Raw genomic sequence first — 21,990 nt, 5'->3', positions numbered from 1 at the left:
AATGTTCTGGGTTGTCAGGATTCAAGCCTCAGCACTGCCAAGCTGCCTCTGTTGAGCCCATGAACTGGTGTCTGATGGTTGAACAAAGAAAAGTATTCTATTGTCCTGTAATGTATTGTATATGTGAAAATCAAAGGCTCTCGGAAGTTCTGTCCTCCTCCAGGTTGCGACTGCCCGTTGATCTCCTTCCCTGAAACCTGTACTAAGATAGAGTTGTCTTCTTCTCATATCCTGGCTGTCAGCCATGATGGAACTGACCAAAAGGCGGTCAGGTCTGGGGCATCCTAAATACATGGCCAACCCAGTGTGGCTGGTGTTGGGTGATCATTGCTTCTGGAGTTGGTCAATATGATGTATCATACTGTCAGGACCTGGTGTGTCCTACAAAACAGGTGTAGGACAGGTGTGACCTACAAAAAGCTACAGACATCAAAAGTGCCCAAGGAACTTTGTATGACATTCATAGGTGAACCAGGATGTACATAGGTATGTTTAGGTAGATTCTTGTTCTGAAAAACCCCACTACAATGTCCTTTAAAAGCAAGTGACAGATACCTTGACATGCATTTCATTGCAAGTCTTCTCCTCTCATATTCTTGCTAATTTAGATGAATCATAATAACTCCTAATTTCTGCAGTTGTATCTATCTCTGTTATAAAGCAAAACCAGAAAGAAATGGTTTAGACATTTTCCACTACACTGTACACATAAACCCCTGCCCACCAGCATGTGGGTCTTCTGGAATGATCAGAAAAAGAGCTTTCCAGCTGTCAGGGCTCACAGACTCATCCTGTTTACTCATCCACCTGCTGCTGCTTTTCTGGGGCTCTTATTTAATGTGCACGTATGTATGGTTTTCTGCATAAAACACAAGGATGTTTTATGCAGATATGGACGAGGACGTGATTAAATCCCAAACAGATGAAAAAAATATCAAGCTTTTGCTGAAACCTTGCCTCACTTCCTGTTTTCAGAGGCCCTACCAAGATGTAAATGAACTCAAGGCTTGTTTCTTAGGTCATATTTCTGAACATACGTCAAAGCATCGCTGACAGAAGACGCTCATTTTCTGTTTAAAAATTCCAGCAGAAAACTGTCAAATACATTTAAGTTATATGCAAAACTTCCCATACCATGACAGAAAGATTCCCCAAATACATTCAGCTTGGGTTGGTATCACAATGCTGTCACCCAAATGTGATAATGATTGTAAGAGAGAAAGAGAAAAATGTTTTTTTAAAGAAACCGAAAATCAAGGTTGGAAGATAGAACGTCTGAAAGCCCGAGTCCTGACCTCAACCCCACTGAACTTTTTTAGGATGAACTGGAATGCAGATATCACCCCAGGCCTCTTCACATGACATCAGTGCAGGCTTAACTAATTCTCTTGTAGCTGAATGGACACAAATTCCAACAAAAGCCTTTCCAGGAGAGTGGAGCTTATTATTACCAGGAAAAGAGGGACTAACTGGAACACTGCTGTGATGTTTAAAAAGCATTACGAATGGCAGGTATCCACAAACCTTTTGTTACTATTAAAATAGCTGTGATTCTTGGGCTCATTTGTTGGGTCTTGCTGTCATTTTATAGTTGTTGTTCAGATGAAAAGTTAATGGTTGTCTCATATGCTCCTTAAAGACTTAAGAGATAAAAGATAAGGCGATTTTCACCTTTCCCTCCTGAAAACGAGCGAAAGAACATGTTCATGAGAAGTCCAGTTTAGGTGTAGTGGAGCTGTTGCTCAAGACGTTACCGTCTTAAAGCCAATGAATTGAAGAGGTGATGGCGCTGATGACAGGAAGGAAGTTCCTGGAAGCTTGTCCACTATTTAAGCAGAGTGGACAGATGAGGAGGTGAGAGAGCTAGACACACTTAAGGACTAAAGCACAGCTGCATACATCACTTTTAAGTAGAACTAAAACAAGGGCTAAATCCCACAGGCACTGCTATTAGTTATTAGGTAGTTACACTGCATTGTGGTATTAGTAGATAAAATAATAAAATAATATTCAAATTTTTCTGGGATATTTTTGGGGTATTCTGGGAATTAATTCTTTAAATCACAGGAAATCTTCATGTCTTATTTTTTTGGTTCTCTGGAATTTACCTTCTCTGTCCTCAGGTTTCAAGTTTTTTTTTGTTATTGCTAAGTCTGTAATATTCCTGTACTAGACCAAAAGGTTTAACATAAATAACATGTAATATCGGGGGGCACAGTGGCTTAGTGGTTAGCACGTTCGCCTCACACCTCCAGGGTTGTGGGTTCGAATTCCCGCCTCCGCCTTGTGTGTGTGGAGTTCGCATGTTCTCCCCGTGCCTCGGGGGTTACCTCCGGGTACTCCGGTTTCCTCCCCCGGTCCAAAGACATGCATGGTAGGTTGATTGGCATCTCTGGAAAATTGTCTGTAGTGTGTGATTGTGTGTGAATGAGAGTGTGTGTGTGCCCTGCGATGGGTTGGCACTCCGTCCAGGGTGTATCCTGCCTTGATGCCCGATGACGCCTGAGATAGGCACAGGCTCCTCATGACCCAAGGTTCGGATAAGCAGTAGAAAATGAGTGAGAGAGAGAACATGTAATATCTACAAAAATAGATATTTTCGCATCATCATTGCTCTATCAAAGCCTGTTGATCTGATTTTCTAAATTCGATCAGCTTTTCTTTACACTCCTATTCACCAATCTTTTGGGTTTTTTTTGTGCGTTTTCTGTTTTGTCTTGTGCTGTTTGCACATGTTTGCACACATGCACTGTATGTAGTCTTGTGTAGGTCTGTGTACTTTCGTGTTGTTTTTAATGAAACATCCATTTATTAAAATTGTGTCATTGTATAACTGTTTAGGGAGAAGGGGGGTGTATATAGAAGTGAATGCTGAGGTTTCAAGTTGGATTTTTGCCTTGGGTGGGGTGGCAAGTTGATTCTAATAATATTTCCTTGGCTCCTGTGGCATTTTACACCGAAATTAACTAAAGTCAACATGCTAAATTTAAACTAGTCCTGAATGTGAACCAGACCATACACAGAGTTGAGTATGGACTCAGTGATGATCTCAAGCCCTCAGCACACAGTAGAAGTTCTGTTTTCCAGGCCTGTTTCCACTCTGTTTTTTTTTCCTTTCCCCCCCTAGTCCTTCACTTACATTTACATTTACAGCATTTGGCAGACACCCTTATCCAGAGCGATATGCAAAAGTAGGTAGTCCTGTCTCCACTTGCTGACCCTAATAAGAAAAGAGGTTGTGTGTGTGGGACGTTAGCTTACATTCCTCCTAAATTACTTTAGATCAGTGCGTTTCCATCGGTAGCAGAGCAGAGCGGAAATAACTGAACAAGTGTTTCACAACCAAAGAGATGACATCATAGCCAGGCTTTGTACAAGCTCGGAGTGTTTCCTGAGCACATGTGTGTGTGCCATGTTCCTGTGGCCCAGAAAAAAGTGCTAGTAAAAATAATAGAAGGTCTAGATTCCTCTCTCGTTAGCTGCAGGGGAGTGAAAAGGTTTTAAGTAATATATTAAAAACTAAAAATCTCAGCCAAAATATGCTGGAATGAAAAGAGACTGTTGGAAAGTTCTAGAAAACAGATCCATGATGAGCAGTTTACCAGAGCAGCAGGCAGTTAAATCAGTGAAGGAGCTTTCTGAGATCTTTCTGAGGAAAAAGTTTGAAAACAAACACGATTATTCACAGACAGAGAGAATGCTAACACTAGTAAACTAGTAGCCTAATTAAAACCTGTAACCTATTAGAAACCGTTTATAGTTTTCAAGAGTTCGGGCAGTGTAGCAGTTACAGCCTACATTGAATAATTCTGTGTATAATTCTTCTGTCAGTTTTTATTAGGAAGCAACCCAGTCGTGCCAGCTGGCATACCTACTGCTCATTATTTATAACCTTGAGCTCTAGTGTTTATTATATAGAGATGCTCTCTCTCTCTCAAATTAGTCTAAATTGATCCTTTTAAGGTGGTCACTATGTTTAGAAAGTTAAAAAAGCATATGTTGGCCTTCAGGGACACAGGGTGGTGGTGTATACTGGGTGGTGTTGGAATTTAAAGCAGCAAACCTAGGGTTAGGTTTAGGTTTAGGGTTAGGCGTATTTCAATGACATTTTTACTTATTATTAGTCAGGAGTGAACATCACCCAACATCCCATGTTCCTGGTGACCTTCTGTCTTACAGTGATCATGATATAATCTGGTCCCTTCATTATTACCAGACATCCACTCGAAATGTAAAAAAAAAAACCTTTACTTAAACAAACCCTGAACAAAGCTGACCAAGTTAGAGGATAGTGTGATAATATCACCTGTTGTATATTTCCCAGGAACTACAGCAGCAATAATTGGATTCATTCACTCACTCACTCACTCATTTTCTACCGCTTATCCGAACTACCTCGGGTCACGGGGAGCCTGTGCCTATCTCAGGCGTCATCGGGCATCAAGGCAGGATACACCCTGGACGGAGTGCCAACCCATCGCAGGGCACACACACACACACACACACTCTCATTCACTCACGCAATCACACACTACGGACAGTTTTCCAGAGATGCCAATCAACCTACCATGCATGTCTTTGGACTGGGGGAGGAAACCGGAGTACCCGGAGGAAACCCCCGAGGCACGGGGAGAACATGCAAACTCCACACACACAAGGTGGAGGCGGGAATCGAACCCCCAACTCTGGAGGTGTGAGGCGAACGTGCTAACCACTAAGCCACCGTGCCCCCTGTAAAGAGTGGTTATTATATTATATTATGAAGGCACTATGAAGTTCTCCACTAAACTCTCAAGGCATTTCTAACTACAGGACAAGCAGAAACTGGTTAATTTTGTTGTTTTGCTCCATTCTAGAGAATGTTATCGGTCAAAATCCCAAGATAGCAATCTTAAACAATCAAACCAGACCATCTGGCAACTACAGACATCCCATGGTCAAAATCACTGAGATCATTTTTTTCTTTTTCTTGTTCTGATATTTGATGTGAACATTAGTTAAAGTCTTGGCTTGTACCTGCATGATTTTATGCTTAGTCCCATTTCGACCTGATGGTCTGATTGGATCAATTCATGAACAAGCAGGTACACAAGTGTTCCTGTAAGAATGTAGATACCGTGGACACTGAAGGTTGTGGAACAGCAGTGACAGTTCTGTGAAGAAAACCACAAAAACAACAGTGACATCACAAACAGCCTCCATGGGTAAGAAGATAAACATATCAAAATGTATTATTTGAAGAAAGTTTTAAGAGACGAGACAATTGTCAGTAATATAATCAAAGATATTCTTAAAAAAAAGGAATAAGTCACAAGAGTTCCAAAGAGAAGATAAACCAAAGAGATGGAAGAGTATGGAGAAGGTGAGGATCCATGACATACAGCTACAGTGGTGGTAGTGTCTTAGCTTGGGATTGCACATAGCTACATCTGAAACATTCTCACGTATCTTTTTTGAATATATAGCTCTTAATGTTAGCAGAATAATGATTTCAGAAGCCTACAGAAACATTCTGTCTGATCATTTAGAGAAACGCATCCAGTCTAATCAGGGGGAACTTCATCATGAAGCAAGACATTGATCCAAAACACTCAACAAAGCACTTCAGCTGGGGAAAATGAACGTTTTTAGACTGGACAAGTCAGTCTGCAGACCTTAACTCAATTGATTCTGCATTACACTGAATGGAAAATCCTCCAGAAGAAACTAGGACTGAAAAGATCAGAGGTACAGGATCAGAAAACCATCACAAAAGACGAATGCAGCAATTTGGTGATGTCTCTGGGTTGCCAGCGTGATGCACGTTTTGCAAGCAACCAAATATCAAGCCTTATTTACTTTCATTTGCTTTAACCTGTTCCTAAACTTTCACCTGCCTAAAAATGTTGTGGTCTGCCACCAAAGGTGCCATGCTTTAAGTTGTTTAACACATCTAGATGTAAGTAAACAAAAACATAAATTATGTTCTATCGTTTCACATTCATCTTTCGATCTCAAACCCACATCTTCATTGTTTAGAGAAAATTTCAAATGTTATCAGGGACTCGATCAGTACTTAAGAATTTTGCAGATTTGCAGATTAGCTAACTCTAGCTACTGTAGCTATCTTAACTAGGGTCACTCTGTGCAGTTTAGATGTAACATGCCAACAAGCCAAGTCTAAATATTGTTCTGTCTATTTAATATTTTGAGAGTTATTTTCTATATGCTGGTTGACTTTGAACTTGTCAGCATTGTTCAAGCCTCAAATTAAAGTTGCTAATCTATCACCTCTTGTAAGATTTGTAAGATGGCTACGTGGCTGTTTTTCTACAAAATCTGCATCGACAACAATGACAAGGCCAGTGTGAAATGTTGAAAAAGAACTTTTTAGAAAACAAAAACAACAAAAAGCACATAGATAGATATATATGGTGCCAATATTTTTAGAGCTGACTGCTTAGATAGGGTGGTGCCAATACTTTTAAAGACTTTTTTAAGCCAACATAATTTATTGGTAATATTTAGTCTGTAGTAACCTTCCTTTTTTTTTGTCTTTCTGTCAGCTTAAGCAGCCGGAGAAAGCAACAGCTGCTGCTCATACTTATTTCCAGGCAAATCCTGAGCACATCGAGATAAACTTGGAGAAGTTCAAGGCATTGCACGGCGTAGAGGAGAAGCACTTCATCGACCGAGAAGCCCGTCCACACCAGGCAAGTGATCTCACTATCCATCCGTCCATTTTATAAACCGCTTATCCAAACAAAGGGTAAAGTACTTCATTCTTTTACATATGCTGTGTTTTGTCTGCCTTTTGGTGCAGTTTAATCTGACTGCAGTGTTCCTCTGGCCTGGATGATCTTATCACAGCTCTAAAGACAGGCCTGAATAGGGTCAAATGCTGGGGAGTATTGTAATCTGATCTGTTCAACAGTGTGCCTCGTTGTGTGCTCAAGTTTCATCTTTTTTCACTGTCATGAACTTTAAAACTCCCAACCATGCCGTGGTTTCTGGTGTGTGGTTCTGTGTACTGTATTTTGTACTCATTCGATACGCATGTTAGAACACGTTACAGAATGTTAGAACACGTTACCTCTTATAATGTTATAATCTGTTCTTTATTACGGTATACATAATAATTTGAGACCAGTGTAGAACCTAAAAGAAATGCTTAACCAAAATGGCAGGTTTTTAATCAAGAACAATTAGATGACATTACATTTGAATGTTAGAAGATATTTTGCAATTATGGCATTGATGCTGTACAGTAGTTGTTTTGAGACCACTAATAATTTGTCTGACTCTCACGCCATGTTCATGAAAATGCCTCCTGTTGCTCTACAAGAGCTGTATTGTTTGTTGTGTTGAGAGACATTTTGTTTGATGTATTAGGAATACTTTGTATAACTCTGCTGTGGAGCAACAATCATACTGCCAGTTCAAATTTAGAATCTGATCTGTAATGTATGCTAGAATTTCCTTCAACCTTATTTTGTTAGTGACAAAAGAGATCATCTTTCTCCGTATTCTGCCTTTAAATTCTGCCAGTCTAACACTAATGTGGATCTGGAAACACTCAAGAAAAGTGCTACCTAGACAGAATCATATTTTAAAAGACCTTTTTTAACAGAAGGGTTAAAATTAGCTGAATTAGGGAATGATAGATCAAGTGTTAGGGGGAATGATCAGATAAGACGGTGCTTTGGTATACACAAGAATGAACAGGTTGTTATCAAAAAAAAATAATAAAAAAATCAGGAATTTGTGAATCAGGAATGCAAAAAGTCCCATAAATCTGTTACGCCATACTCCTGAAGGAGGTCTGAAATGTGAGAAACAGATTTGCTTATGTGAGATCCATTATAGGATCCAGTTCCCATGTGTCAGTGGGTGTGAGTTAAGACCAGGAAGAAGAGTATTAAAGAACTGGTCTGTGTTAGAGGCACTGGAAAATGTATCTGAGGCAATTATTTACTGGCTATTTTTATCTGCTAGCCATGGACTCTGTCAATCTCCAAAGGAGATGGAGAGGAGATCTATTTCCCTAAGACCTTATAAGGGCTTCTATAAAGTATTGACTAAAACGGTCTGAATAATACACTGAATAAAAGATTGTAGTTTCTGATTTGGAATTCATTTTAAAAATTGAAAGAAAAAAAAGAAAAACGGAGGCACGGTGGCTTGGTGGTTAGCATGTTTTACCTCACTTCAGGGTTGGTGGGTTGATTGCCTCCTCCACTGTGTGTATGTATGTGTGTGTGAAGTTTTCATGTTCTCCACCTGCCTCAAGGGATTCCTCTGGGTTCTCTGGTTTTCTCAACCCAGTACAGAGGCATGCATTGTAGCTGATTGGTGTCTCTAAAATGTCTGTAGTGTGAGCGTGTGTGCTTTTGTGCCCTGCAAAAGACTGGCATCTTGTCAGGGATATACACTGCCTTGTGCCCTGAATCTCCTGACATAGACTACAGGTTCCCTTCGACCTAGTGGGATAAGCGGTGTAGCCAATGGATGGATGGAAATACAATTTAAAATGAAATGAAATTAAACTAATTGTTCATGACTCTTTATAGTAGACTGAATTGAATCAATGACATATTCTATAGCGTTTTAATTAAAATTTGATAAATTTTTTTCATTATCATTGTCTATTCTTTTATTCTGTACTTGTATGTGCTCCCAGGATTTCTGGTTTTTGGTTTGTTTAATTATATGCAGCATGAATCCAATCACCAACCAACTAATTTTGCTCTGATTTAGAATTATTTAGTGGATTAATAAATAAATGATTCATATGTGATGGTCATGGACTCATATGTCCAGTATTATACTTTTTTCTTTCTAAAACTGTATATTCTTTGATGATGGGAAACTTCCTGTATGTCTAGAGTGCCTTCACTGCTGCAGTGCAACTCTATGATAACGGCAACTTCGAAGAGTCCGTGACTCTCTTCGAGGAGGCTTTGGCTGAGTACTACAAAGCTGACGCAGAGTGTCGAGTACTGTGTGAGGGACCGCAGAGCTTCAGGGATCACGATCATGTGCTATACCGCTACACCTTGTCTGAGCTCATCTCAGGTAAAAAAATTTAAGCATAGTTTCTAAATAGTTTACTTTCTACTAGATTTTGACTTACTGAAGCTCATTCAGCTACTGTACAAGAGCTTTAGTGAGATCAGACGCTGATGTTAGGGTGTTGACGAGACTCCAGTTCCAGTTCATCCCAAAGGTGTTCAGTGGGGTTGAGTCAGAGTCAGGGTTCTGTACAGGACACTTCTTCCACTAAAACCTTAACCTTCACACCAGGGCCTGTATTCATGAAAATTCTTAGTGCAAGTGTAGAGTTGCTCCTAGTGATGAAATTCTAAGAAAATTCTTAGAAATGTGGTCGTTTCCCCTTAGAACAAAAGAGAAGATCCAATCAAAGACAAAAGTTATTCATGAAGCATCTTAACTCATAAGGTCAAAAAGTGTTAGGAGTAGTAAGGAGGACTTTTAAGAGGCTTAAGAGGAGAAAATGTCCCAAAGGTGAAGAGGGAGAAGAAACGTATTGTAAACAATATTTAATAATGATAGTGAGTTAATAAGATGATACAGATTAGATCGTGTACTGTAGGGATTATTTTTGTGACCAATCATATTAGAGATAACATCTCATCTCTGACACAGCGCAAAAATGACATATATTTTTTGCCATTATGGCATTTAGAGATACACTAACATCTTCGAAATAGAGCCGAAATTCCACAGCGGCAAAAATAATAGAATTTGGCGCTATGATGTTTCTGCTCTGTGTCTGAGATTTTTATATTTACATTTATTACATTTATAATATACAGATGTTAGCGCAGCTCAAATATGAACATAATCCCTACACGATATAGTCTCAAATATCTTAACAGAGACAAAGTTTTTTACTGGGCAACCAATCACAGTCTTCAAAAGGACTGAAAGTCCTAGGTATTCCTAGGTATACCTAAGTCTTCATACCTAGTAAAGGGTTAAGCCCCGCCTCCTCTCTAAGATAAAAGTTTTTGAATTGTCCTTACTCAGAGTTGGTCGTGAGAGATTGGTCCTGAATCATTCTTAAAATAAGATTCCTATTTAGATATTTTAAGCTAAGTTAGGAGCTCTATGGGATCATTATTAGTGTCTTTATCAATACAGGCCCTGGACTTCATGGAGCTGCTTTGTGCACATGGACATTGTCTTGCTGGAGCATGGTTTGGATTGAGGAATGCCCATATATGGGCGTGATATGCAGGTCTCCATAAATACAGACCAGGCTTCTGGTCTACTTGTGTTAGTGAACTGAAATATATAAATGGTAAAGAATAAAATAAAAACAGAGGAACATCTTGATTTCCAGTGTTTGTCGTATTTTACACTGACTTACTGTACACATAATAATTCTGGTACTGTGTGGACTTGCGGTGTTTTAACTCTTTCATTAACCCAGATCAGAGCCTTATGTGGTGACACATGTCTGCTTTAAAGCCTGCAGCTGGTTTATGTGCTTAGCTCAGTGAAATGATCTCAACAGGCTTCGATCGAGTGGGAGAATCGAGCTAGACGGCGCTGTGTCTGTAGAAGTGACCAAATGTCTGTAATATCACTATAAATCGTTGAATACATGGCAGCAATGCACCCTATAGGAAGCCCTAAGAAAACTTCTACACTAATGCGTTGAATTGTTGCTTTCCAGATCATTACACACAAGTTCTGAACTGCAAGCACGAATGTGTAAGAGATTTGGCTACGCGACCTGGCCGCCTCTCACCGATGGAGAACTATCTGCCGCGGCACTACGATTACCTGCAGTTTGCTTATTTCCAGGGTAATGTATGGCGTAGGCTTGTTATGTCTACTGTCTCGGTTCAGTGCCTGCACTGTTATAGTCATTAACATAGAGTGTAAGTACATGTGTCCTCTGCTTTTATGCAGACCGTCTCACAAGTAGGAAGTTAACTAACAGTGACAGTTTGAACAGTTTGAGCTACTAATATCGCTCTCTCTGATTCTGTCTGTGTCTCTCTTTCTCTCTCTCTGTCTTTCTCTCTCTGATTCTGTCTGTATCTCTCTCTCCCTCTCTCTCTCTCTCTCTGATTCAGTGTTTCTCTCTCTCTCTCTCTCTCTCTCTCTCTCTCTCTCTCTCTCTCTGATTCAGTGTTTCTCTCTCTCTCTCTCTCTCTCTCTGTCTCTCACTCTGATTCTGTGTTTCTCTCTCGCTCTCTCTCTCTGATTCAGTTTTTCTTTCTCTCTCTCTCTCTCTCTCTCTCTCTCTCTCTCTCTCTCTCTCTCTCTCTCTCTCTCTCTCTCTCTCTCTCCTTTTTCTAAGGTTATTTTCTATACTAGACTCGTGTCCCTTTTAATACAGTTATTATTATTAAAAAAGTAAAAGCTGTCACACAAACTGATGTTTTGTTGCCGATTAAGGAAGATAGTGAAGATCTAGCGAACATTAAAAATTGGCTTTAAGCTTTTAGGCAGCAGTCATGTAAAAAAAACGGAAAAGATTTACCGTGAACTGTAACAACTATAAGGCAATTCTACAGAGAACAGAACCATCTGTTTTTAGTCACACTGGAACATGTTTATCCAACCGGAGTCCCTTTCATCGGTTGATGCCAAAGACATGGAAAACAGATGAGATGGAGGCAAAAATCGGTGGAAACCTCTAGAGAGTGGATAATGGAAGAACCACTGACCTAATTCAAACATGGATGCCGACTTACAAAGCATACATACTTTGAAGAAAAGGACGAACAAATCTCGGCTGCTCTAATGGACATCCTTAGTGAGACACCATGTATATAATCCTCCTGGGGTGTTGGTGCTACTCAGACACAGTGGCGATGTGAGTAAAGATGGGCCGTATGATTAGAATTTCCTATTGTAAAAGTTTTCTGTGCCATGTTAGGAACAGGAAGTGGAAAGAATCTTCAGTTTCTGAGACAGTGATGTAGTACAGGGTGTGAAAATAACACACTATGACTCGTTTGCCTGTTGATGTGGCTGCAACTCTTTGGACCAGACCTCCGTCTGTGAAAAAAGAAGCAAACAACTGATCTACAGTGGAGGATTATTTACAGGGCAGAAGCTAAAACAGATATGTAGCACACTTAAATCCAGCAGTTACAGGACTGTGTAGGTTTTGTTGCTAGTCGGAAAGCATAGAACATTTGTTTTGAGAGATTAGGAAGCTTGTTCATTTTCATAATATGCTTATATGAGACGGTTGAAGTGTTTTCTAACCCGAAATTTTATTTAAGGTGAAATTATCAGTGTTAATGTGCTAAACGAGTTGATTAGCTGAATTATCTGAGTGGAAAACAAGAAAGAACCAAAGTCTTGATCTTGATTAAAAGTGTCTCTGTTTCTCTTTCTCTCTCTCTAGTGAACGATCTGGAGCAGGCTCTGGTCTGCGCTCTGAGTTACCTGCTGTTCCACGAAGGAGAAGAGTTCATGACCAAAAATGTGGAGTACTACACAAAAATGCTGGGACACGGTGGACAGCCTCGCCAGGTGAGTTATGAATGAAATGGTTTGTGATGTTGTTATAATTCACGCTTGAGGTATCAAGACAATTGAATCATTTTGGATGATAAGCCTAACTTTAATGCTTTATTTACATATCAATTATACAGTTTGTTTAATCTAAGCATGTACAGATGTCACATCGTGTACACTGTTGGCTTGTTAGAATCTAGACCTACAGTTTAAATATACAGAGTCTTTTTTACAGTACACAGATGCTAAATAGCTGATTATGCCCAATATTGTGCTCAAAATCATTAAGTTTTGTTCAAAACTCGACGTAGCAGAGCCACAAATAATATTCATAATAGCACAGAATTGTCTAGAATGTCTTTGTATGCTGAAGCATTACAATATCTCTTCACTGGAAATAAAGGACCAAGTCTAAACATGTCCCAGCATGACTATATGCACAGAGTGAGCTCTATGAAGCCACGGTTCATGTAAGCTGGAGTGGAAGGGTTCTAGTGGCCCAGAGCCCTGACCTCAGCCCTAGTCAATACCTTTGGGATGAACTGGAATGCTGCTTCCATGTCCACACTAATGCTCATGTGGATGAATGGGCAAATCCCAAAAATCTCCAAATCTCACTTCCTTCTTAATTAGGCCACAGTAACTGGTATGTTCAACCTACAAGCTTCTGGCTACATTCTTTATTCATTCCCAGTGTTTCCATTTCCTAGGATTGAAAATTAAGCATGCTTCATTTCCAGCAGCAGTTTTTTGTTTTATTCTGTGCTAAGGAGAAGCCTGCCAAAGAGCCGTGGGTTTCAGAAAATGCTGAAATGTCACAGAGCAATTGTTTCATGGCTGTTGTGAAAGGGGAAAACTGGTCCAAAACATACACGAGCAACCAACCAGCTTTCTGTCATTACGTTCACATTTTCTCTCACTGCCAACGGAGTGTTCAAAACTACAAGTAATTTTACTTTGGAGTATTTATAGAAGCATTAGCCTTTGCGTAAGCGCTTCTTAAATGCTCTGAACCGACTGGGCGTTAATGCTGAGGTACGGGAATATTTTTCAGATCACGATGAATGGCTTCTGTATTACGGAAATTCTTGCATTCTTTCACAGATTTTGATCAATTTTGCTTTTTTATTTTAGTTTAGTTTAGTTCATTTTGATGTTGACCAGTTTTGTTATCTGATTTGATTTGATTTGATTTGATTTTGATGTTGACCAATTTTGCTATTTTATTTTATTTTGATGTTGACAGTTTTTGCTATTTTATTTTATTTTGATGTTGACAGTTTTTGCTATTTTACTTTATTTTATTTGATTTTATTTTATTGCATTTTATTTTATTTCATTTTGATGTTGACAATTTGTGCTATTTTATTTTATATGATTTTATTTTATTTTATTTTATTTTGATGTTGCCTGATTTTGCTTTTTTATTTTATTTTATTTTATCTAAAAATAATGGTGTATGTTTTATTTAAATCATGATATAAAGGTCTGTAAAAACTGAAACATGGTCTATCACTTTATCTTTCCACTAATCCTGGTGTGCTTGGTCGAGAATAATGCAGCATTTAAAACCTTTTCCTTTTCTTTTTTCCCCTATAGGATGCTGTGAACTATTTGCAAAGACACAAGATCGAGTTGGAGCTGCTCCTCATCGGCTCTGAAAATTTAGCCGTGTCCTACACAGAGGAGGTGAGAATTTCATTTGGTCTGTTAACTTGCATACAAAACAAAGTACTGGCCAATCTCAGACTCACTGCAGTCTTTTATGAATACAGTATACCAGTTATCACACTAAACAATAAAAAGTCTAGAACAGAGTTGTGTCAGATTATATGTTGATCCTCTAACAATAGTCATGCAAGTAAAGAAAAGTTCTGCTTACGTCATTAATCTCTGTGATCCGGAAATGAGCTTACATCAGCATACAGGCTCACATAAACATAAACTTTCTCCTTGAGTTTGAGGTAATAATAAAATTATCATTAGTTTTATTTTTTTCTTTTTCTTTTAACATTTCACCATCTACACTATTTGTAGCCATCCTGTGAGTCTGACGTCATCCTACGCTGTCGTCCTACATAACAGAGTTCACAATCTCAACGTCTTTAGACACTAAATCGGCCGAGATTATTTTGAAATTTTGGTCTGAGATCTTTCCCATCCCTTAGATAACTACTGTAGTCTGCTGGAAGCTTTTTGCTTTATGTACAGTAGCTGCATCAAGCAGGATGTGTTTTATTACTGATTTATTTGCACTCAGATTTTGATGATTTGATGTTGTTTCATGTATCAGATCTACTGTATTTATAGTTCACTTTGTTTGCTTGAATGTTGCTTGAATGTTTTCAGTTAGGAATCGATTATTTGTATGACATGCGTGCACTCTTGTTTAGAACGTATATCCTTGGTCTGATTAGTTTTTTTCTGTTTGCTTTAAAGAACTACTGGAGCAGCTCGGGTGGAAGAGATGATGGAAACCGGTCGGTACTTCACTCCATTTATTAGTTCCAACTGAAGACTATCAATACTAATAGTCCAAAAACAGAGGCTCACGTTTTCCTTTTTTTTCCTTCAGGATCCCTTCAGGAACAGATGGATGGTTGGAGTTTGTTCCCATATCTAAAAGAAATAACAGCTCAGAGGTCATGATGAAACAGCTACAAGAAGGTATGTTGATATGCTGCTTTGTGTCTGCTGTGTTCGGAGTAAATAACCTCCAGCGTGAACATTTAATGGTTTTATGTCATGGGGAGATCTGACTCGAAGTTAGCGTGTGCATGCAGATGAACATATCAGCTCAGTACAACTGATTAAACTAAAATTACTATTGTGGTGTAAAGATAAGGGTCACCATTACACAACAGCATGGTGACTATTAGCTTCATATCTGGATCAGATGCCACATAAACAACGATAGTAAATGAAAAGACGTTTCGTGTGCCCACTCTTTCAGCCAATTTCTCTCTCTCTCTCTTTCTCTCTCTCTCTCTCTCTCTCTCTCTCTCTCTCTCTCTCTAACATATATAAAACTCTTTGCTACATCTGCCTAGGAGGCTCTTTGCTGTACGACAACATTCGCCTGGTGCAGAACTCGCTCGATCTTAACGGAACACAGAGGGTCGTCTTTGATGATGTCATTTCTGAAAACGAGTGCTCTGAGCTGAGGCATCTGGCACATGTATGTCCTTTGATACACACACACACAGCATCGGCTTGAATTATGTGTTCTTCAGGTTCATATGATCCCAATTAAATGTATAAATGAACCCGTCGACATGTGAGTGTGAAAATGATTGAATGTACAAAAAAAGAGATAAAAACAGATCGCCAACAAAGTGTAAATCTCTGGTAATGATCAATTATTAAGTGTCTAGTGGCTGCTGTATAAAACCTTATATATATATTCATACATTTTATTTTCTACTGTATACGATAGATTTCTGAAAGGGACGTATCGAAAATGTACAGATTTGGTTTATCTCATCCCTCAGCCAGACTTTATATCCTTTGGTATAGTGATGTTGTAAAGAAAAACAACGTATAACTACATATAAATTATTTTAACAATAATCAGTGTTTCTAAGCTCATCTAACTCATTTTCTCAGGAGAAAACATATGCTTTCAGAGCCCAAAAAAAAAAAATTTCTTGCATGTCATAATACCATGCAATAATATGCAATAATTACTCTTTTTTATTTTATCTCCAATGTTAGGTTACATCAAGTGTTGGAGATGGTTACAGAGGAAAGGTCTCTCCTCACACACCAAATGAAAAATTTGAAGGGACAACTGTGCTCAAAACTTTGCAGGTGATTTTGTTTGCTGTTCTGATGTAATAACATATTTGCTCAAATTCTGAAAGTTAAATTATTATTATCAATTATATATATATATATATATATATATATATATATATATATATATATATATATATATATATATATATATATATGTATATATATATACATATATATACATATATATATATATATATATATATATATATATATATATATATATATATATATATATATATATATATATATATATATATATATATATATACAATTCTTTTTTTATTATTACTCAGCTTATATTCGAATAGTTTGACTGTGTTCATATAATCAATTTGTACTGGGATTTTATTTATTTATTTTTATTTATTTATTTTTATTTGACATTTTTTTTTACACTTGAAGTGTAAAAAATGAACTAGACCCTCTTTCTTCTCTCTTCCTCTCTCTCTCTTTATCCAATTTCACCTTTAATTTTTGGAATCGTTGTGATTTACAGTACGGTTACGAAGGCCGTGTTCCTTTAAGAAGTGCCCGTCTCTTCTACGATGTCAGTGAGAAGGCCAGGAAGATAATTGAATCCTATTTCATGCTGAATTCCACTCTCCATTTCTCATACACTCATCTAGTGTGCAGGACAGCTGTCCCAGGTGTGTTCCACTAAATCACTATTGCTGAGGATCTTTGAGAGAGCTCTCTTTGAGGAAATACACACCTATCAGCACCCAGCTTCAATAACCTAGTGCTAAATTAAGCCATGGCATCAGCTTGTGTATTATTGTACAGTAGGTGAGAAACTTGTTCGGTCCAAAATGCTTGTTTGTGTTAACATGGTCCTTCATACACACTCCTTAATGTCCCTTCAGTTCAAATGAACACATTCATATACAACACTAGCTGATTACTTATGTTAACTAATTAATAGCAGCGATCTTAAAAGCTCAAGGTTATTCAAATGAAATAAACAGGATAGCAAAGTCCATCTTGAACATTCTCACAGTAGGTGTTAAGCATTCTCACTACCGGTGTTAAGCTAAGTAGCACCGTTATTTATCTAGTGATACAAACTCACCAACATTGCTACTGACATTTGCATGAGATTTATTCATTAAAAAAGAAAAAGGCATTCCTAAATCAGTCACTGTGATAAATGAACTTGAGTTGAATGGCCTAGCATGCAAAAACGTTAATACTGCGCGACGTAGGAATGTGTTGTTTGTAGAATTGCCTCGGATTCAATAATAAGTCACTCCGGAGAAGTGAAACGTTATGGCATGTCATGTCAAAAGACATCTGCAGAGGAAAGAGGAGTGATGCAGAAATTTGGAGCTTAAATTCCCTGATTTAATCTAGTCTGTAGTGTTGAAATTCACTGCTAACACTGCTAACTTTTATTCTTGATTTTATTCTAATCTTCATAATGAAGTAAGGACATTCCCTTTAACAGAATCATTTTAGAAATATACACCTGATCTTTGCTTGACACTGGTGTTCTAATAATTCTCCACCATGCTAATGCAGCAATCAGTTGTACTGGGATCCTGGAAAAATCCAACCTCATATATGGAAAAGTGATCATTCAGCTTGGAATTCCCAGCCAGGATCTTGAGCAACATCCAGCTTTCTAAAGTTCTCTGACAGACCAGGGAAACAAATTTGCCTCATTTTCCATTTGACTGATAATTGTTAAGAACAAAGATGAATAAAGATAAGTAATCAACAGATATAATACTTGTAGACCAATTCTAGCCTTACAAATAGGACCTCCAAATTTCCAGTCTGTACCACCAGTCAGATCAACAGTTTTTACGACATCATTCTGCTCTTCAGGAGCTGAAAAAATACATGGTACTAACGGTCAATTGCGGTTTATCAAGGCTACTGGTAAGCCTACTGGCTAATTAAAAAGTGGGAGGAGCCGTTCAGAATGTCCCACCCTGACTTCCCAGTCAAAATGACGTCAAAACGTTCCAATGCTCTTCACAGGGACTTTATTCTCATTTGACTAATTTGACCAGAACACTGAGTATTGCCTAAGGGTGAACTGTCTTAACTGTTGTTTTTTTTCCACATTAGATCAGCAAGAGCACAGGAATGACCTTAGCCACCCGATCCATGCCGATAACTGTCTTCTAGACCCCGAAGCCAGAGAATGCTGGAAAGAGCCTCCTGCTTACACATACAGAGACTACAGGTTGGAGAGGATTTGACACTTGGACACATGCAATTGCTTCATTACATCAGATAATAATGTCTAATAAGAGCCCAGGGCTTCTCTTAAACATGATTCGTCACTAATTTGTGAAGGGCCATTACTTTTTATGAGCTAAAACAAAACAAAACAAAACAAATCCAGATGTTTAACTTCTCTTCATCTCTCATAGTGCTCTTCTTTACCTCAACGGGGATTTTGAAGGTGGCCAGTTCATATTTACTAAAATGGATGCCAAAACCATCACGGTATGAAACATTTACTTGGATTTACATGAGGAAAAGTTTTTTCTGTCTGATATAATGTTTTCTGTTTCAGGCTTCAGTGAAGCCGAGGTGCGGACGGATGGTGGGTTTCTCCTCTGGGGGTGAGAACCCACATGGTGTGCGTGCAGTCACAAGAGGGCAGCGTTGCGCTGTGGCCATCTGGTTCACCTTAGATCCCCTCTATAGAGAGCTGGTGAGGATTTCTCTCAGTGTCTAGAATGTTTTATAATCCCACTCTCAGGTGTTTAAAACGATTTATAATCCCACTCTCAGGTGTTTATAATGAATTATAGTCCCACTCTCAGTGTTTATAATGATTTATAATCCCACTCTCTGGTGTTTATAATGATTTATATTCCCACTCTCAGTGTTTATAATGATTTATATTCCCACTCTCAGTGTTTATAATGATTTATAGTCCCACTCTCTGGTGTTTATAATGATTTGTAATCCCACTCTCAGTGTTTATAATCATTTATAATCCCACTTTTAATGTTTATGATTTATAATCCCACTTTTAGTGTTTATACTGATATATAATCCTACTTTCAATGTTTAAAATGATTTATAATTCACTCTCAGTGTTTATAATGATTTATAATCCCGCTCTCTGGTGTTTATAATGATTTATAATCCCGCTCTCTGGTGTTGATAATGAGTTATAATCCAGCTCTCAAGGTTTATAATAATTTATAATCAATCTCTCAGTGTTTATAATGATTTATAATCATGATTTTATATTCTGGTTTTCCTCAGGAGAGGCTTCAAGCTGACGAAGTGATTCAAGCACTCGAGAACCAGCACCAATGGGATCACATCAACCAGAAAGATGAATTGTAGTCCAAGATAGTCCAAGTCCCTATTTATTTTGTCCTATGTGAGCAGAACTGTTTTATTTTTATACTGTTTGTCGTTATAATGTTTACATGTTCCTGAGATTGTGTTTTTTTGCATATCAGGTATCACATGTTGGGCAAAATTTCCAGTGTCACATGGATATTGCAGAGATACTGTATATTGGACTGGGTTGAGTTACATGAAGAGAAATATTTAGTTAGTATTATTACAGGGATTTGTTTCACATGCCTTAGAACAGATCTTGTTTCCTTTTCTTCACTGTGTTACCACCAGTCATTAGAGCACTGTATTTTCTTTTACAGAATAATATCAATATATTGAAATGTGGTTTGTTCCTGTTTCAAGGAATATTATCAGAAATAGTTTTGTTTATCGTGGTACATGGTTCATGGTTCTGTTTTTTTTCCCTACAGTTTGCACTGTCCTTTAATGATTTCTTACAAGTTTGGATTAGATTCACTCCTTCACCTTCGGGATTCTTGATAAGGAGCATGACCATGCACTGATGTTTACTGTTCACATATTTAAATATATTTAAACTGACACATGATGTTTGTAACGATTATGTTTTTAAATTAAAAATTGAAACGTGTCATGTTTCCATTCTGTTTTCATTCACGGAATATTTTGATTAATACATGTACGCAGAATTTTTTAATTGGTTGAATGATGTCTTTATTTAACAGAGACATCACACATTAATCAGCCTTAGAGTTGTTTAAATGTAAATGTGCCTGAGATCTCAACGTGAACGACATTATGTTTCATACTCAGCATTGAGGACTGTACTTCTCACTTGACCTTAATGTGGTTGACCTGTTTTTTTTGTGCTTCCTGTATCTCAGCCCAGCTAGTGTCTAATTCTGTAGTTAATATTTTCTTCCTCTGGTTAAATGTTGTTCGGGTGCGTGTTGTTAAAAATCAAAATGTTACCAGTTGATGACAAGATTTTTCTAAACTGAATCCAAATCGAAAGAGAATGCTGTGGGGCGCTTGATTAGCTCCTGTATTCTCACTGGTGTGCATCTGCTTTTTCAGCTTGGCCTCAGAGTATACAATGGCACCCAAGACTACATAAATATAGCACTTTCTCTGTGTGAGGTGTTGGGAGACCCATTTTCAAATAGTTATAATGCTGCAAAGTAATATTTACCAAGTCAGGATTCAAAATAAACGAATATGAAGAAAATTAGCTTATTCATAACTTTTTCTTATGAAAAATAAGACTTTTTCTTCATAAAATTTTTCTTTACTAAATGAGGCCCAGTGAAAGCACAGTTTATTAAAAGTTATCAGTGTTGACTGAGAGCATCCAAAGACTGAGGCAGGACCTAAACAGCACATTCTCCTGCAGGTCACTGTACGTTCGAGCTGTACAGTGATGTACTGTGCTCTGTGGTGTAGTTGAGTTGAGATCCTTCTCCTCAGTATCTACACTCTCAGCTCTATTTATGTTTGCTGTCTTTTTTGGTCTTGTGAGATGTAGTATTATGGCGTATGACTGAGGGACTGGCGGTCCATCAAGATGTCTCTGATCTCTGATGATGAAAAGAGTGATCCATGTAGCACAGATTATTTCAAGGCCACCACTTTGGGGCTATTTGTAAGCAAATAGAATACTCCTAAGTGGTAGAACTATTGTTCTTATCGAACCTATAATAAAAATATGTTGAACAAAGTGATCATAATCTAGGAAATCTAAAATAAAGGAAATGGGTGCCAATAATTCTGCTGACCGTTGCACTAGATAAACAGTTCAGGTTGTAAAACAGATCATTAAGCTTAAGCTGAGAGTAGATAGTTAAGAATCTAGACAAATCGGATCCAAATACTCATAGACTACAAAAATATCAAGGTATCAAGAGCTTGCCTGGGACGGGGAAACACAGGAACCTTGCATCGAAGCTGAGACGTGTCAATTTACCTACCATGCCAGGAGGGCATCACCATGCAACTCCACCATGCCGTGACCCACCTGTATATTTAGCAGCTCTTAGGTTAAGATGGTATCCATTGATTTCAGCTCAATTCAATTGAATTCAATTGTATTGTATTGTGCTTTGTGTCAATGTCCTTAATTGTCTTAAATCAGCTTTACTGAAGTATAGAAACAGAATAAAATCTCTAACATTTATCCCTGAGGTGACGGTGGAAAACAAAAGCTCCCTGTTATGATATAAGAAAAACCCTTAAGAGGAACCAGGCTCAGAAGGCATCCTCATTTGTGTGACACTGTGATAATGTAAATGTAAATTATGTCCTTTCTACGAGGGTTTGTAGTCAAGCTTGAATTTTAAAACTGTCAACAATTCCAAGCTGAGCTCCAAGCTCACCGTCCTTGGCATTGGCACTTGACCGCTACAATTGGACTCC

The 21,990-nt window shown here is 38.1% G+C and overlaps 1 protein-coding gene across 1 annotated transcript in view; it reads left to right on the top strand.

The window, feature by feature from the left end:
- The window catches only part of p3h2 (prolyl 3-hydroxylase 2), a 23,585-nt gene extending 3,376 nt beyond the window's left edge, over window positions 1-20,209 (top strand). Inside the window, exons 2-15 of the mRNA XM_060877525.1 lie at window positions 6,546-6,692; window positions 8,865-9,054; window positions 10,682-10,813; window positions 12,374-12,501; window positions 14,086-14,175; window positions 14,926-14,966; window positions 15,062-15,153; window positions 15,537-15,664; window positions 16,201-16,296; window positions 16,781-16,931; window positions 18,358-18,475; window positions 18,666-18,741; window positions 18,812-18,952; window positions 19,516-20,209. Of these exons, the coding sequence (XP_060733508.1) occupies window positions 6,546-6,692; window positions 8,865-9,054; window positions 10,682-10,813; window positions 12,374-12,501; window positions 14,086-14,175; window positions 14,926-14,966; window positions 15,062-15,153; window positions 15,537-15,664; window positions 16,201-16,296; window positions 16,781-16,931; window positions 18,358-18,475; window positions 18,666-18,741; window positions 18,812-18,952; window positions 19,516-19,599 (1,614 nt within the window). The 3' untranslated portion in view covers window positions 19,600-20,209. The remainder of the gene's footprint in view (window positions 1-6,545; window positions 6,693-8,864; window positions 9,055-10,681; window positions 10,814-12,373; window positions 12,502-14,085; window positions 14,176-14,925; window positions 14,967-15,061; window positions 15,154-15,536; window positions 15,665-16,200; window positions 16,297-16,780; window positions 16,932-18,357; window positions 18,476-18,665; window positions 18,742-18,811; window positions 18,953-19,515) is intronic.
- The last annotated feature ends 1,781 nt before the right edge of the window (window positions 20,210-21,990 follow it).

Source organism: Tachysurus vachellii, chromosome 1 (assembly GCF_030014155.1).
Source record: "Tachysurus vachellii isolate PV-2020 chromosome 1, HZAU_Pvac_v1, whole genome shotgun sequence".
Lineage (NCBI taxonomy): Eukaryota > Metazoa > Chordata > Actinopteri > Siluriformes > Bagridae > Tachysurus > Tachysurus vachellii.
This window is presented reverse-complemented; position numbering and strand designations above follow the sequence as displayed.